At 27.9% G+C, this 19276-nt stretch overlaps 1 protein-coding gene across 8 annotated transcripts in view; it reads left to right on the forward strand.

Annotated features, from left to right (window-relative positions):
- Nucleotides 1-19276, forward strand: part of Mub (poly(rC)-binding protein mub) — a 40184-nt gene that overhangs the window by 6467 nt on the left and 14441 nt on the right. For 5 of the 8 annotated variants that reach the window (XM_074238321.1, XM_074238316.1, XM_074238317.1 and 2 more), the window contains 5 exons: nt 8052-8108; nt 8276-8674; nt 9710-9832; nt 15292-15388; nt 15440-15740. In XM_074238321.1, coding sequence (XP_074094422.1) covers nt 8052-8108; nt 8276-8674; nt 9710-9832; nt 15292-15388; nt 15440-15740 — 977 coding nt within the window. Of the gene's footprint in view, nt 1-8051; nt 8109-8275; nt 8675-9709; nt 9833-15291; nt 15389-15439; nt 15741-18101; nt 18682-19276 lie in introns of those variants that run through there. The other 3 variants (XM_074238322.1, XM_074238320.1, XM_074238323.1) reach the window with 2 other exon arrangements.

The following is a 19276-nucleotide window of genomic DNA, read 5'->3' on the forward strand; positions in this document are numbered from 1 at the left end:
AAGAAATATTTGTAATAAAATGAAAAATATAAAATTTAATTAACAAGTTTTTATGTTAATTATCATTCAAATACACTTTCTGTAAAATATTAATGTTAAATGCTAACTTTTACCACAAGCAAAAATATAATTAAACATCATGAAAAACGGTAACAGTTAAAGTTAATTTTATTGTAGAAATTTATTATTTTTTTTTTTATCCATCACAAATATCTCTAAACAAAACTTTATTACCTTATAGGTCTTCCTCTTAAAAAAAAACCTTTAAAATTATTTTTCTTACAATATTTCAGTAACAAAAAAACCATGAGTCTCTGGATTGAATATTCATTAATATTAAAAAATGTATCATATTCCGGTATTGATTTCATCTTAAATTTTTTTTGTTCATCAAATTTCATCTCTCCCCACTCGTAATTTTTATCGAGCAGGCTCTCACGTATTATTATTATGCCTCATATATTATACATAATACATTAAAACTTATACATGTGTGTGTGTGTAAGTACAAGTGTACAAGTGCGAGAGGAGAGGAGCACAGACACGTCTTAGGAGCGGCGTAAAAACCGCTAGCATCTTGTCGCGGGCGTGCTAAAGTGCGACATGAAAATTATTGCACGTTTCTGCATATCTGAACGATCCTCCGCCTCATAAATCCACTGCATACATATACATATACATGCATTGTATGCGCTAGACTACTGGATGTACTAGACTACACACTTCTTTCACATATTCATGTACAGAGTAGAGTACGGCATGCATAAAATTAGTATACATGCACTTTTATCCTCCAGCGTGTGTATGTATGTACAATATACAATATCGTGACCCTTTGCGCGTAATATAGAAGAGATGAGACAGCCGGTCTCGGTAAGGGTTTCCTCATTTTTCCTCCTCTATATAATATCACGTTCTCATTCTACTGCAACTCTGGTTCCCACGATGTGATGCATCAACTGAACCTCCCTCTTAATTTCAGCTCGAGCTTCGAGACTCTACTCCAAAAGCCAGATACAGAGCTTTCACGTTAAATCTCATTACACCCTCGTTTTTTCGCATCGACGACCACCACTAAGACGGGGAGCAAAGTCAAGAGGCTTCTTTTTATTTTTTCCTCCCTACACCTCCTCTCCGTACTCAGTTCAAGTTGCTTTTCGCAGATTTTTTTTTCTTCCACTCAAACTCGAACTCAAACTCACTCTTTTTTCATTCCCGACTGGCATTATGACATTTCCAGCAGCCTGTTTTTCTACACTTGTCTACGTTTTTTATGTGTAATTGACCCTCTGTAATTTTCTTAGTAAGTTTTTTCCTAAATCTGACAGTCTTGGACTTTCTTATTTATTAAATTATTAATTAATAGATAAAGAATAATCTGGAATCTTAAATTATCTTTATAGAAATAAAAATATCGATTTAATTATGGTAGCGCTTAATCCAGCAGTTAAATAAATCCCCAGGAGTCATTAATCTCTTAATCATGATTTAAAAGTTATATCTATTAATCTTGTCTTGGTTGCTTTTTAACGAAACAAAAGTCGTCCCAGCTCGGACATTTATTAAATTGTTTTATGCTCTCAATTTAATTGACTAGACTGGTAAACTCTAAGATAAAGAGGAAAAGCTCTTCATTAAACAATTTTACTGACTGAAATAACCAATTTACTATTTCGAAACAAGATACAATGTATTTCAGCCAATTATGTTTCACGAATACCAAAAATTCTTCTATAGCTTTTATTTTCTATCCCATCAACAAACAAGGCTTAAATACTATTCAAAATTAATTCAAGTCAAATATTTATTCAAGAAGTCATTTTTTCTTGAGCCAAAAATATAATAACCAAATAATTGCTAGTTTTAGAGAACATCATTTGCTCGATGTCGAATTTGATTTTTTATCACAAAGATAACATACTCCTCTTTAAAGATTTTGAATTTTCAAATTCAAGGTAATGAGTTTCTTCATCTCGCTGTTTTTTTTAGTCTGTAATACTTTGATTAACTACTTTTAACTTTTGTCCCTTAAAATTCTTGAAAACTTGAAAAAGCCCTCCAAAATTAACAAAATTTGTCTTGTTAAAATTATCCATATTCCCAACAATTAATCCAAAATCTTGGATTTTCCTAAATTTTACTACTCCAAAAGCGAGCATAGTCACGCGATCTGGCTATTTAGGGACATCCACATGAACTAAAACTTCAAAGAAGTCACATTTGTCTTCGCCAAGACAAAAAATCTTTGAATTAATGCAGCTGCTTCTGTTTAGGACAATTTCATTCTTCTCTTCTACTCGTGTAATTCATTTGTACGTGAAAGTGTAGGTGTCTATGTATTCACACTGGGCCTGAATGAATGGATCAGGCAGTTTGGAAAAAAAAAAAAAAAAAAAAAAACGTATCTCGATGATAATTTGCAACAAAAAGTTGAACTCAATCTCAAACAGAAGAAGTGTGTCATTTTTACTTGAACAGGATGAATATAAATATAAAAATAGGTATTTAGCATAAGAATCGATGCCCCGATTAATAGTCTAGTAGGATTTTGTCCAGCTCCTGATATATGAGCTCCAGTTCAGTTGCCATCGGCTTACTCTTCTCAAAACTCTTACTCGTTTTTAGTATTGTTTAGCTTTGTTTTGCTTTGTTTGCTTCTGCCTTATACTCTACTTTACTACTTCACTACTGTGTACTGTATGCTGTGTGCTGTGTGCTACGTACTCCACTGAGCTTGGCAGTAGGCTGGACCGGAGCCAAAACTTTCAGCCAAATCTGTCGTACCCCAGACTACTAACTGCTTGGAGATCTTACAATTCTATTGTATTACATTGAGTATCATCTCGTCTCGAGATCTTTGGCAACGTCTCATCACGCCGAGAGATGAAATGAAATGAAATGAAATGGAAAAAAAAAAAAAAAAAAAAAAAAAAAAAAAATAGAAAGATCTTATAAAATAATAATAAATAACAAACTTGCGGCTAACTAAAATATTTCATTCACTTTTAATCATTTGTTGGCTGGCATTTACTGTTTAGTTTTGTTTGACATTTTTTAAAAATTTTTTTTTCCTATCTAATAAATATCTTTTAGTCTGAAATTATTTATATAATGTTTTCTAATTTTAAACACTTTGTTTTCTCGCGGATAATTTACTTTAATTTCATAATTTTTATTATTGTTTTCTTATAATAAAATTTATAAAATTTTTTATAACTTTCAGTGATGAAAATTTAATTTGTCAATAAATAATTATTTTTTTTTACACTTCAATAATTTTAGTCATTTATAAATCATAATTCATAATAAAAGTAGCTGTGTGGATAATACAGACTATCAAAGGATATTTGTAACCTTCAAAAGGCACAAAAAAAATTATATTGTTAATATTTTGTTTAAAAATCTGTTCGAATAATTATTAATATCAAAATTTATTAATTTTTTTTCTTTTTTTTTTACAAATATCTTTTAACTAAGCTGTATATTCGGTTCCAATTTAAATACCATTAAAAACTAACCTCCGCTAATATCCAAGCTTTTTCTTTTTTTTATCCCTTACGAATTAATTTTTAGCAAAAAAATATTTCTCGAAACTCAATAAAATAATCAAAAATTCTAATAAAACAAATATTTCTAAAATTTCTTAAAAATAATTACCCCCCAAGTTCTCAGTAGATGAACGGAACTAAAAAAGCAACACATATGGTTCGATCAGAACTCTTTACTGGGAATGTAGCGCAAAAAGTTACCGGAATGTCTCCCGGAGACTTATAGCTCACCAGCAAACGGTAGTTGATGATTTTTTACATAAATGCCAATAGTGTTTCGCCAAGTAGAGCGTTGCATTAAACTTGATGGGACTCGATTCCGTTAAATTTGGTCGCATCGACATCCAACATCAAATCTTAGATACATAGACCTAGACGTTGCATCTGTCCATTATCTTTAATATAAGCGAAAGATTGATATCAGCCGGTCATTAAATCAGAAGACGGTCTGGTGTGGATGATACCGTTGATGTGTTCACTGGGCTGCCAACTGGCAGAAGATTTTATCAGGCATTAACTCCATTAATTCATCCCAGCACTTTTCCACTTTTCATCCAGACGAGGAATAAGTTCGCCAATTCACCAGATAAGTTCCTTCCATTAGTTCCTCACACCGAAGGACTAATCGACTAAGGACTTAAACTTAAACTAAAACCTATAATTTGAACTTCTTATCCTTTAACGTTTGATACCTCGCAGAATTTAAAATCAATGCTGGTTTTTGAATGATAAAAATTCATTGGATATTTTTTATGCAGTCAATATTCACTCGAGTGCAATTCAACTTGATAATCGCAAACTTTTATTCAAACAGATATCGATTTAAAATAGCTACCTTAGTATTCAAAGTATTCATTTGAGGATTTTATCGATATCATTATTTTATTTAGCTTTAGTTTTTTTATTGTCAATGTCTCTCCTGCTCCTCCTCTTTCTATTATTCAAGTTACTTTGGGTTTTCTCTATTCTAAGGCTTCTCGTTCTATTTGTCCTCATTCTTGGTTTTTTGGACCAAAACCCAAAGAGTACTAGTCAGGGGAATAAGAGCGATACCTCTGCAAGGAGGTTGATTCCAGTAGACTGGACGGCTGCCAGGGCTACTGGCTAATATACATTTTTTATCCCACCCTTTATTAGTCGGAGAAACGTTAATCACAGGTGCTATTGCTGAAAAACTCGATTTATTGCATCATTAATTAGAGTTATTTATACGCTTTTATTAATTGCTTCAAAGATCGCTTTTTTATTGTAATTAAAGTTATAATTCTAACATTAATTGGTCATTGCCCGAATCCAAGTTTTTTTTTTTAACTTCTGTAAACTTTCACTGAAATTTCGATTTTTGTGACTGCTGAAATTTACACTCTAAAATTTTATTGAAAATTCACTTCAAATTTATTTTAGAAGTTGCAGAATTTTTTTTAGCTAGTTACAATAATTTGGATACCCTTGTTAGGAATTTGGCGTGAATCAGTTGTTTTTTTAGTGTTTAATCCTTCGAAATTGAAATTTGAAAATAACCGAAATTGATTAAATTTTTTTTGTAGCATCTTTTTACTTAAATCCTCTTTCACTAAACTCAAATCATTAATCTAATATTCAAGTAAAATTGGATTATTTAAAGCGAAACGCTGGTCATAGAAAAAAGCGTGGTATTGATAATTAGGATTGGAAGACTAGGGTTCGAGCTCAGGCGTTGTTAAAAAATGCATCTCTATAATAAAGAATGGATAAATTATTTTTAAGAGTGTAATAATTATTATTACTATTGTTGAAACATTAATAGACTAAAAGACTAAAATACTAAAATAATAGGCACTTTAGTTTTTGATTAGCCATATAAATTTTCTGAGAATAAAACGGACATATATAGTTAGCCTAATAATTGGCATGACTCCAAGTTGTTTCCTTTCTTCTCATAAAATTTTCTTCATGTTCTCTACCGGCTATATTCGTTTTGTAAATCGCGTCATTACCTTCAACTACTTGGTTGAAAGGATCCTGAGAATACGATAAAAAAGCCAAAGATATATATAATCCGACTCAATTGCTGTCGTTAGACTATCTCGGGATTTTATTCGATGATTCTAGTGTGGATACTCCGTACAGACACATACATACTTATACACTTATTCACGTACTTATTTTTATAAGCTATTTCTGTCTGTAAGCCCTGTAGTTTTCTGTGGATAATCGGAAATTACTAGTCAAACGTGTTACATTTCATAGTCTATCAATTGTGCAATAAAATTTAATTCGTGCAGACGTATGTTATTAATATGTGTATACTAAACATGTTGAACTAAACTTACTTATTTTGTAATTTAGTTATTCAAAGTGTTTTTTTTTTCTCTTTCTTCCTTTAGTCTTCTATTGTGGTAATACTTAACTTTAAAGTACATTTACTTTGAACAGAGTAGGTAATGATTTACGATTTGGCTGTTTCGTTTCAATATCTTTAGTTGTGTTGCAAAAGATGCAAGCACTTTATGTCGAGGTTAACAAAGTGTTGTGAATTTATTTGTTTTTCATCAAAAATTACTATAATGAATTTTTAACTATAATAATAATAATAATAATAATAATAATAATAATAATAATAATAATAATAATAATAATAATAATAATAATAATAATAATAATAATAATAATAATAATAATAATGCCATTTTATATTATTATATTATTATTATTATTATTATTATTATTATTATTATTATTATTATTATTATTATCATTATTAATTAATTAAAATTATCAATACAAGTATACAAATGATAAACAAATAGTAACTTGTATTTATTTGCTTTTTATAGTGATAACAATTCTAGCGATAAAACTGCGTACTTAACAATTTATTAAATTGCAATGCAAGCTATGTAATAAAGTTCTCACGATTAAATATTAATTAAAATATCTTAAAGTAGGAATTTATTAAAATTTCTCAGTCTTTTAACTTTTAAAAAACAGCAATGAAGTAAATATGAAAATGATAATACTAATGTAATTTATTAAATTCTGCGTAAAGTAGCATAATATGAAGTGCAAATTTAGTAAAGAGAAGTTTTTCAACAAATAACTAATTAAATGCTTATTAAATTACAACTAAAAGAACCTGCCTAATGAAAATTTATTGTTTTTTATGAAAATTCTTTATTACAGACCCCCAGAAACGATCGGCCTATCGTACTAAACTAGATACTTCTTTATCTAAAGTAAAAATAATGCAAGTTATAATCAATCTATACATTAAGTTTGTCAATATTTAAATATATATAAATTTCAATTGATAAAAAAATGATTTAAAGATCATTACCGAGCAAAAAAATTCCCGTTTGAGTGTTATCATTCAAAGCATTTGTAATTCCCGCGGTTATACTCTAATTGGGGCTTAAATATACACATTGGAAAGCTCGAACGCTGGTGATTGAACGAGCAATTTGCATGATATCCCACTGGATTTTCCTTAATATCCCGAGCATAGACCACCAAATTAACATCTATCTCTCAATTCACTACGGCATAGGTCTGAGTACAATGCACTAAGTATAATGTAAACTCCTATTCGTGCTCTAAATACTAGACATTGATTTTTGAACAACGTAAACCACGATTATATTCTTCATCTTGCTCTTGATGCTTGCTTATTATGAGGCAAAACATCATCATCAAAATGATCATCAGGGACCTTGATCTGGATTTGCACATTGAGGGAAGAACAACGTAAGCGTTTGCTGAAAGATATTCACGACACATATCTGTCTAATACTCAAGATAAAATATCGCTGAGTGGGGATTTATTTTCGAGAATCCAACACACAATAATTATGATAATTGTGTACTTACACTCTATTATACTTAAACACTCAGATAGTTGTCGACGGCGTCATTAACACGCTGCCGGCTGGGACTATTTTCAATATAATGTCTGCTTCTGGTAAGCTAAATTTATAGTTTATGGACAGCATTACATACTTTACTTCATTTTATTTGTCAGTAGCGGTTTTGCTTTTATTTTATTGTATTACTACTACTCTGTTATGCTAGACTTATTTTACCTCTCTCTCTCTCTCTCTCTCTCTCTCTCTCTCTCTCTCTCTCTCTCTCTCTCTCTCTCTCTCTCTCTCTCTCTCTCTCTCTCTCTCTCTCTCTCTCTCTCTCTCTCTCTCTCTCTCTCTCTCTCTCTCTCTCTCTCTCTCTCTCTCTCTCTATCTCTTTCTCTCTTTATCTCTTTCTCTCTTTGGCAAGTTTATTAGTCAGCTGGGAAGGTATTTTCTGCCGCCAAAATATATTCGCTGACATTATCACGGGGTCAAACCGTGTCGGGACCACTAACTAAATCGACCTGGCTCTTAGCCTGGACATGTCTAATTATCTAATTATAGAGGAAGAGTTTACACCCAAAGAAACGGCGACACTCTTCCTTATATCGGCATTTTTTTTTTTTTTTTTTTAAGTTAATATCAGTGCAGATAATTAATTAAAAATTTTTTATGATTACAGGAAGTCGGAAGTATCATTGGTAAAAAGGGTGAAATTGTCACGAGGTTCCGGGAAGAAGTAAGTTTTTTTTTAATTAATTCATTTTATAAGTTCAAAGTTAAAGAGCGCGAATAAATTAGTCTCATAAATTTCATTTTTTTGATAAAATTTTTAAATAAATTCATCAAAATTCAATTTTTTACAATAATGTTTTTTACATAAAAAAAATTTTTTTTATTTTGTAGTCTGGTGCAAAGATAAACATATCAGATGGTTCGTGTCCTGAGCGGATAGTGACTGTAACCGGACCGACCAATTCAATTTTCAAAGCTTTTACCCTGATCTGTAAGAAATTCGAAGAATGGTGCTCGCAGTTTCACGACGTCTCGGGTGGTGGAGCTGGAGGTGGCGGCAATGCACCACGTACTCCAATCACCCTACGACTGATCGTTCCCGCGTCCCAGTGTGGATCGTTAATCGGCAAAGGCGGCTCCAAGATCAAAGAAATAAGGGAAGTTACTGGGGCGCTCATTCAGGTCGCGTCTGAAATGCTTCCTAGCTCCACTGAACGTACAGTTACTATCTCCGGTACCAGTGAGTCTATTACTCAGTGCATATACCACATTTGCTGCGTCATGTTAGAGGTGAGATAATTGTTCTTTTTTTGTTTATTTCTTTTACAAGCAAAATAGATTTTTGATGCAAATGTTACAATTTTTTATAAATTTTAGATAAATATTATTGTACTTTATGCAATTTACCATTTAAAATTTAGATAATTATATTCAATGCAACGGTGAAGCTTAATAGCAAAAATTAATAAATTTCATATTGTAAAAGAAGTAATTAATGAAATGTTTTTTATATATATATATATATATATATATATATATATATATATATATATATATATATATATATATATATATATATAACTTTGTTCATAAAGTAGAAGCATAATTATACTTATCCGTAATGTAAAATTTTGCTCCAAAATTTGAGTTTTAAAATTAGAATTGTATAAAATAATTCAATAATATTTAAATTTAGGCATAAATGTAATTAACTTAAAACAGTATTTTAAAGGATTTAATTCTCTCAAATTAAGTAGAAAATTTTTCTTGGTTTAAGTAAAATTCACTTAAACCAAGAATTTTTGTTTGATATAAAACAATGAAGATTTTCTCGGTTCAAAATTTTGTACGACTTATAATACGAAGCATTTAGAGAAGTGCTCAACGATAAAAATATTTTTTTCTGCAATTATTTTTATTATTATTCTCGAGTAAATTAGCGGAACAAACATAACTGAGAATTTTAATTAAAGTTTAATCAAGTTGATTATAAAATTTATTAAAAATTGTAACATATTTATCAAGAGATTTTATTTATAAAAAATTATGTTAATATTTTCGCATTGATAATTAATGGAAAAAAAAAAAAAAAAAAAAAAAATGATCTTAATGCTTATAATAAATCAGCAAATTGGATAAAATACTCATACGCAGTAAATGAAATCTCCTGATACTCAGAGTAATTAAAAAATAAAACGTCTTAAACCAATTAGACGTTGTATTAAATAAATACTTAAAATAATTATAAATATAAAAAAAAAATAAAATACTAATAATGCGCACAAAAACGCGCAACTGTTTGTTGTTTTTTTTTATCTGTTGCAGTCCCCTCCCAAAGGTGCCACGATTCCTTATCGCCCCAAACCCCAAGTCGGTGGGCCAGTGATCCTGGCTGGTGGGCAAGCTTACACCATCCAGGGTAATTACGCGGTGCCCGCCCACTCGGACGTAAGTACAGTATTGCCATTGCAGGCATCCGCTGCCGGGCCTGCCCCCCCGCCCTCGCTCAACCAAACTCTTACCCCATCGCATTTCGCGGCTGCCCACCCTTCCTCACCTTTTGCTTCACACGGTCATCATCCGCTACTTCCGGGGCATCTCACTGCCGGACCACCACCCCATCACCACCACCACCACCATCATCCGCTACACCCGAGTTCCCTACACGCCAGCGTGGCAGGCCTCGCCGATCCCCTGCTGAAGAGTGGACACTTGCAGGCAGCCCTCCCGCCCGCACTCTTGGCAGATGCCGTAAGTCTTTTGTTTTTCGTGATCCAACCCCCAACCCCTCACCTGCCCCCCAACCCCCTTACACCCTCAGTTACAAGTTACCGCTTTGTCACCGTTTTATCTTACAGACCGTTTTTTACTTGCATACTTAACGACGTTTGCCCCCCACCCCCTACTAATTTTTATTTATCTAAATTTTTGATAGACCGACGGTACCGGATTTGGTCATTTTTTTTTTTTTTTTTTTTATTTTGATGTGATGATGGGATTTTTATTAAAATTGAATTTATAATTTTTTGGAGTAGTCAGATGTTAGTTTAGATGTCTTTTACAATTTATAAAAAGGAAACATTATAAAAATATATGAAAATTTTAGGATTAATATTTACTCGTAGCCTTGCAGTCACTATGTGACTGCTGTGACTTGTGAACGATAAATAAATAAAATTTTACTTTTTAAAATAATGACTTTTGTTAATTTACTCTATACTTTCTCAAATATTGACGTTTTTAAAGATATAAGCTCATCCTGATGTTACACTCATCGAGACCTTTCATTTGAGTATCCATATGCATTTTTATATATTTTTCATATATTCATATATATATATAAATATATAAAATCTATGAAACATTCATGTGGGTACTTAAATGAAAGGTCTCGATAAGTGTAACATCAGGATGAGCTTATATCTTTAAAAATGTCAATATTTCACAAGATAAAAGGTCATTCTTTAATTATGTATCTAGAAATAAAGCATTTTCCAATGCAGTCTCAAAATTTTTCTTATTCTCTTTATAATAAAGATTAAATTCATGATTTTTTTGAAAGAAGTCATCTATTAATTAAATGTCTCATAATTATTGAAAAAAGTTATATTTATTGTTATCAATTTTGGAATTATATATGTGTGTTTAAATATTTTATAAAATTTTTTAATTCAAATTTTTATCAAAATTAAATTTATTAAACTTTAAAGTTGTCAAAATAGTATAAATTAATTTATTAATATTTTTTTCTTATATGATATTTAATGTTTTTTAAATTTCATCAGAACAAGACATATTTACTGTGACAAATTTTGAATATATATAAATATATGAAAATTTTAGAGTTAGTACTAATTATAAAATATAACCATAAAGTGGAAGATAAATATATATATATATATATATATATATATATATATATATATATATATATATATATATATATATATAATTCAAAAGTAATAAAACACATCATTCTTATAACTGACTGCTCTAAAAATAAAATCTACTTAAAAAATCAATATCATCTTCTAATCACCAAATTAGAATTACAAACACGAGTCACTAAGCGAAACATAATTGAGCAACCAATCAAGAACAGTAAATTAACGCGTGGAATCCCTTCATCGTGTCAATAGAATCAAAATGATCAATCACAATCAGATATCAGATAATGGATAACAAGAACTAAACCTGGCGTGTACTCAATGTTATCAGGACGTAGGACCTAAACTATAAACTATAAACTAAGCAACCACACTTACTCTCTACTATCTACTAATACTAACAATAATCATTTGACAATAATAATAATTATTATCAACAAAACTAAATACTAAAACATCTTTCACTTTTCCGTGCCTTGCAAGTACAGACTGACACTAATCCTCGCTTGCTGCTTGTATATTTACGCTCGATGAGTTCTCTCTTATATTGTTATTTTAATTATAGTTATTACTATCATTATTCTCTCTCTCTCTTTTTTAAAAAATTTTTTTAACTGCGAGAGAACTTTGACAAGCTATAATTCATAATTTTTCACTACTAATTTTATTATAATCTTTCAATTAAAAAATTATGAATTATTAATTAAATATTTTGCATGTTCTTAAATTAAATTAAATCCATGAAAATGAATATTTACTTTGCTTGTCTGTGTTATGTCTTTGTCTTGCTTTAAATAATTTTTTTTTTATCAAAATTTTTAACTTTGATCGTAAAATTTAAAAATCACTGTGTATTTTTTTTTTCACTTTAATATAATAAATTAATAAAATTTTTTTTAGAATCAATATAATTAAAATTTGACTTGCGAATCGCGATGGAATTATTTACTTAACTTTAAAAATTTTATTTTTCATTATTATATTAAATCATTAAATTGTAACTTGGTTAATTTTCATACGCCTCGCTCGCGGATCAAATACTGCAATTATTTATATTTATTTTTATCTATTATTATTGTTACTTTTTATTAAAAACATGAGAAATGGTGCTCATACAAATTGTGTTCACTCACATATTATAAATATTGCAGGTAGTATATTATATACGGTAGCCATTTAAAGATGAATGCATGTAAGAAGTACAAGATTTGTAAAATGCAGTATTATCATGCTCTAGTATAGATCTATTATATAATATTATATTATATTTATACTATATTATATTGAACGGATATTCTATACATATTTATGTACGTATAGATATATATTATGTATTAAGGACTGGTAGATAAATTTATAACGATATTTGAATTTAGATACTGTCCAAGGATGCATGAGAATGAAGATCTAGGATCCCATCTTTCTTACTTTTATTTGCTTATTTTTTATCGCTTTAGCTTTTTTATTTCATTCTTTTTTCCTCATAAAAATACAGGTGGTATACACGGTTAATATTTATTTTTTTTTTAAAATAAATTATTTAAATAAAATAAATTATTTTATTCAACAGAAAATTTTTCAATGTTCTGACTCTGTAAAATTTTAAACTCATTTTTTCTAGTTAAATAATTTTAATTTCAAAAAATTTTCCAACTTTTTAAACTTCAAAACAGTTGAAAATTATTATAAAAAAAATTTTTTTTCATTTTTAAAGACTTTGCTAAAATTGCAGTGGCGAAGAGTTAAAGTCCCATTATAATAACTCGTGAGAATCGGATTCGAGTCCCACTGACATTTAAATATATTTTGATCAAACAATTTTTTTTTTACATTCAAAAAAAATTTTTTGTTGATCGATTTTATTTTACAAAACAAAACTGCCTTTAAAAAATAATAAAAAATTTCTTTTACTCTTAAATTATAACTAGGAAAAATTTTTATAATTTAAACTATAATTATCTTCTGATCCTCGCAGCGTCACTTAAGTATTTACACTTACTTAATAATTAGTAATTATTATTATTACTGTTCTTTAGTGGCTCTTATTAGAAAAAATAAACAGCATGGCTTACTCGGCACTTGACTAAATTAAAAAAAAAATAATTATTAAATTCTAATAAAATAATAATTAGTTAGCTCGGCAAGTAATTATTTAAAAGAGTTTTATTAGAAAGAGTTTGCGCGAGGGTGGGCTGCCCTTACAGTGTTTTATGACAATGTGTTATTTTTATTGAAAAAAATTTTTATCACAATTTTTTTTACATTTTAAGTTACATGTATAATATTTATCATTATCATTGACACATTATTATTATTATGATCGTTATTATTAAAAAATTAAAATGGACAGTGAGAGATGTACACTATTAGTTCGTTTCTGTATTTTGCTGGTGATTTTATTAGATTAGAAAATCGCACAATAATTTTTTTTTTTTTTTTTGAGAGAGAGAGAAATTATGGCAAATCATTCGGAGAGTTTATTTGTAGTTTTATTATTGTTATTATTATTTATTTGTTTAAAAATTTAAACTTTTCTTCCGAGATTTCATTTCATGTCATCTCATATTTTTTTTCTTATTATATTATTTTTTTTTCATCACTCCGTAGCGTTCTCAAGTCAAAATAAAAGGAAATTGGTGTCCTCTTCACAAATATTTTATTTAAAAATCTGAGACAAGATATATAGGAGGTACCCGAGAAAAGTAAACGAATTAAATCTCAGTAGCTGACAGTTTTCTTGTCGAATGTTGTTTTTATTTAAACTTAACATATTTTAAAGTCATTTGAGTTTTTTTTTTGGGCGATACTTGTAGGAAAATTTATTAAAAAGGTACCAAAAGATAATGAGGCTTAGCTAAGGAAAATTTGTGAGAAAATAAAAAATACAAAATTTAATCAATATCATAAAATTGATGAATTATAAAAAAAAATCAACAATTAAAGCTTATTCTATTGTAGTCGGATAATTTCAGTCCACTTTAAATAATTTAAACTTCCTTCGTATTTAAAATCAATAGTCAGAGTATTATTTTTAAATTAGAAACCTTTTTTTTTTTTTTATAATTTAAAATGAATAATTATGTTAATGATATTTTTTTAATGTTCAAAATTTTATTTTTTTTTTTTACTTTATATCAAGACAAATTAAAAATGTCCAATTTAATTAACAAGTTTTTGATGTTAGTTATTCAAGTACATTTTTTTAAATATTAAAAAAAAGTTCTAGCTTTTACCTTTCATCTTTTAAAAAACTAGTAATTAATAGTAATTTTGCTACACAAACGAAATAATTAACTTGATTTAAGAGAAGAAATTTCAAACAACGAAAATAATTTTAAACAATTCCTTTGTCTTAAATCAAGCACAAAAATTCTTTAACCAAGTACAATTTATTTAACGTAATAAAATTCTTAGTTAAAAAACTTTCCTGCTTGTTTCAAGACAAAAAAATTCTTCAGATTGAGTTTCCTTGTTCTAGATTTCTTCTTTTGAATTAATTTAATTGTTTTATTTATATAGAATCGGATAATTTCGCATTACTTAAATTTAATTGAATATTTTATATATTTTTAGTGTTTAAATTTAATAATAAAATTATTCCAATTAAAAATTTTTTTTAATTAATTTTTTACAAATATTTCTTAACTAGGCTTTATTACCCGCAGGTACTTTAATTATTTAATTTTTTTTTAATATGATTGTTACTTCAAAAAATTTTTTTATTAAATAAACTCAACCTTTTTTTTTTTTTTTTTCTTTTAAATTATAGAATTTAATTTACACATTCTCACAAAAAAAATATTTTTAAAAATTAATTTTGCGCACAATTACACTTAATAAAGTAAAAAATGTGTTCTCCGTATTGATGTTTTGCCAATTCTCCTCCCCCAGTTAATTTGAGTCTAGCTTATCTTAAAATTAATTAAAAAAATAAAAAAAAAAAATGAAGAAGCAGAATCTAATCACTCGCAAAAGTAGGCCCGAAGCCTCAGAGTAATATAATCGGATAAATTGTTACAGATGGGTAAACTAGGTAGCAATCCACTGGCTGGTCTAGCAGCCCTGGGACTAGGTGGACTGGCCGCGCCAGCCAATACCGGGGGATTGAATCCAGCTGGTAAGTTTTAAATAAACTATATCGGAAACTCCAATAACAAATCTAATCAAGGTATTATTCACAAACTATCAGCATTAGCGGCATTAGCCGGGAGTCAATTACGTACAAATCATACAAATCGGCAACAGCCTGCAGCCAACAACCAGACCCACGAGATGACTGTACCCAACGAACTAATCGGGTGCATTATCGGCAAAGGCGGCACCAAAATCGCCGAAATCCGTCAGATATCCGGCGCTATGATCAGAATCAGTAATTGCGAGGAGCGTGAGGGTGGTGCTACTGATCGTACTATCACTATTACTGGTAATCCGGATGCAGTTGCTCTTGCCCAGTATCTTATCAACATGAGGTGAGTTTTTTTTTTTATTTTTATTACTCACTTTTTACTTTTTTTTTTTTTAATTCATCCTTGTTTAAATATTTTTATAAAAATTTTCATTATTAACATGATTATTTATAAAGGAGACAATTTTGTACTTTTTTTTAATAATGTTTTATATTTTTTTTTATTTAATTTTGGTAAATTTATTAATTAGAGTATGTTGATAACATACGAGCTGATAAGTAAACTTTTAATAAAATAAATGCCATCAAAAAGTTGTCATAATTTTAAACAAGTGTTGTCGAGTCAATTCTTTTTTTTTAATAAAAGTAATTTAAGTAAAAAAAAAATTTTTTTCGATAATTTATTTTTAGAAAACTTTAATTTAACAAAAATTCATAATATCCAAATTTTATTTTTTTAATTAAAATTTATTTCGATTCAAAAAATTTTTTTTTTAATAATTTGTTTAAAGAAAATTAAGAAATTTTGAACAAACAAAAATTCGCGAAATTTAAATCCAATATTCGAATTCGTCTAATTGAAAAAAAAAATTTTTTAGAGAAAATAATTTACTTAAAAAAAATTAAATAGCTGTCAAATAAAAGCAATTTTTTTATTTTATTTAAACTCATAAAATACTTGACTATTATATTAAAAAAATAAATATCCAAAAGTACAAAATTGTTAAACATAACAATGTGTCTGATAATGAAAATTTTTAACCAAAAATATTCCTTAGGGAAACTTATAACTTCTTTCAATAATTAAAAACATGAAATTGTTTTTCACTCGACTGATGAATTTCATAAATATTTATTATTTGCACATTTATAAATATATATATGTTTATGTTTACTTTTATCATTTTTCATTGCGAATTCATAGACGGGTAACATGAACATAAACGTGTTCTGTTAAGCAATCGGAAAAAAAATGTAGACATATATTTTATATTACCTATTATTATTATTATTACTATTTCTTGTGCTCATATATTTTTAAGATATTATTTAGAGTTTATAATTTGTTCTATAAAACTTGTGCGTGTATTTTGTCTAAGTGTCTAGTCTCATTGAATTGTTTTTAATTTACCATATCACTATCATTATTAATAATAATTACAATAGATTATACAACAAATAGCTGAAACATAAGATTGTGTTGCGTCATAACGACAGATGGATTTTCGAGTGACAAGTTTATTGCTTGTAAAAGCTAATTGTCATGATAATGACGAGGCCAATGTGATGATAATAGAAAAATTTTTAATTATCATTATCATAATCATAATTATTACAATTAATGAAGGCAATTAATCTGAGTTGTGTAATATGATAATGTATATAGTTGGTAATTAATAAGGCGAAAAGTGTTGAGAATATCTGACAAGTAATTACGCAAGCCCTGGAGGTATCTCCTCAAGTTATCATCCAGACTATAGATACGAATTCCGAGATTCTGGAGCATCTAATATCTGCTCAAGAGCTCTATAAGTCCTGCTCTGGGTTACTGTTTAATCTAATATACTCTTTGTTAACTGATATCTTTTTTTTTTTTTTTTTTATTAAATATTAACTGTCAATTGCTCGCTTCACTGGGCTTTAGTTTGAATTTTTCAGTAAAATATTTTTTTAACTTTAGATAAACATTTATTTGCAATTATTTTTTTAAGAATTTTTTTAAACGTTTATAATTTTTTTTAAACGTTTAAAAATTTTAATTTATTATTGAAATATCTTACAAGTTGATTTTTCAAAATAAAAATGATTTTTAGTTTTGTATATTGACATTTATAGATTATTAAAGAAAGATTTTTAGTTTATTTTCACGGTAGCTTATCCAAAAATTTTAATTCTATTAAAAAATAAAGAAAAAATGCTAACTTAATTTTAATTTGATATTTAAAATAAATTTATAAAAATATTAATTATTTAAATGAATTATTGACATTTTTAAAGATATATTGGCCATTAAAAAATCAGTTATTAAATAAAAATATAAATTTGGATTAAAATTATAGTAAAAAATAATTTTGTCTATAAATAAATTAAATCAACCAAGCTAGTATATAACGTCAATGCTTTGTTGTTAGTATTAAAGCAAGTAATTGCAGCAATTGTAGTCTGCATATTTAACAAACAAAACTAAAAAAATAAAAATAAAATAAACAGATCCATCTGGCCGTTAAGACGAGCACAATGTATAGTAGCATTGAAGTAAATAAACTGCAGGTGAGCTAGTTAAACAAGCAAGTAGAATTCAAAGGAGGAAAACTCTCGGTTCCTCTTTTGATAACATAATGTAAAAAAACGAGAGCTAAATAAATAGCAAGTAAAAAAATAAAAGTAAAGCTGTGCGACGAACAAGATTAATCTTCAAATCTAGTCGTTTGGAATTGGTGCCTTCAAGGAGTGAATCCCAGTCAAGAAAATAAGGACCAGAGACGCTGCGAATCAATTCATAATCCTTTGTTTCCAGGTCCTGTCTTCCAGGTCCAGTTTCCTGAGTATCCTGCAGATATTCAACTCCGCTCTTTCTCTTATTCTCTTTCTCAATATTTGTTCCTATTACCGCTGGCTGTCCTCTTATTATTATTATTATTATTATTATTATTATTGTTATTATTATTAAGACTCAATATTATCATTATTATTACTATTATTAAACTTACATTCATTTTTTAGATAAATTTATAGCCACAAGATTATTCTTCCATTTAGCTCCACAGTTAGTTCCAAGTTTCCTTAAATATTTTCCGCGATTAATTTTTATTTGCAGATTTTCCTATCCTAGGTGATTCCCGTCCAGAGGCTTCTAATGCTTACAATTTTTTCTTTAGCAGTATCATTTTTTAAATTAATTATTTTACGCTTCTATGTGTTAGTTATGGAATAATGCTTTTTTACACGAAAAATAGGCCTAATTTTTATTTTGCAGTATCAATTTTATTTGTTAGATTATTGCAATAAGTCATGATAAATATTAACTGCTTTGAAGTTAGAAATTTTTTTATAAATATAAAAAAATTTTTTTTTATAATAAGTTCAAATTTTTTTGTTTAAATAATATTAATATAGATTTTTTGGAAAAATAAAAATTCCTAAATTAGTTCTTATATTTTTCCATTATAGCTACGCATATTTTATTGACTTTAAATAATTTTATTCTTAAAAATATGAACAATTATTAATACTAAAATTTTATTAATCAATTAAATTAAAAAAAATGTTCTTTAAAAAAAAATTGATTTGCCTCTTGGAAAAAATAGATAGATTTTGTTTAAAAAAAAAAAAAAGTGTCCGTGAATTTTACCGAAAGCGTATTATTATTAATTTGCTATTACTCTGCATAAATTTCCATGAAAAAAGTTAACACAATAAAAAAAAAGCGTAGTCTATAAAAATTTATATTTTTTCACTCAACAAAGCAGTTTTTTTTTCCAATGAAACTTATTGACTTGCAAATTTTTTTACTCTCGCGACTCAAAGGCTTTAAAAAAAAAAAAAAAAAAAAAAAAAAGATCAAAGATTAAATTCATGAGTTGTTTAAAAACACATTCG

This window comes from Cotesia typhae, unplaced genomic scaffold (assembly GCF_013202065.1).
Source record: "Cotesia typhae breed Kobodo isofemale line unplaced genomic scaffold, CoteBio_Ctyphae contig_22, whole genome shotgun sequence".
Lineage (NCBI taxonomy): Eukaryota > Metazoa > Arthropoda > Insecta > Hymenoptera > Braconidae > Cotesia > Cotesia typhae.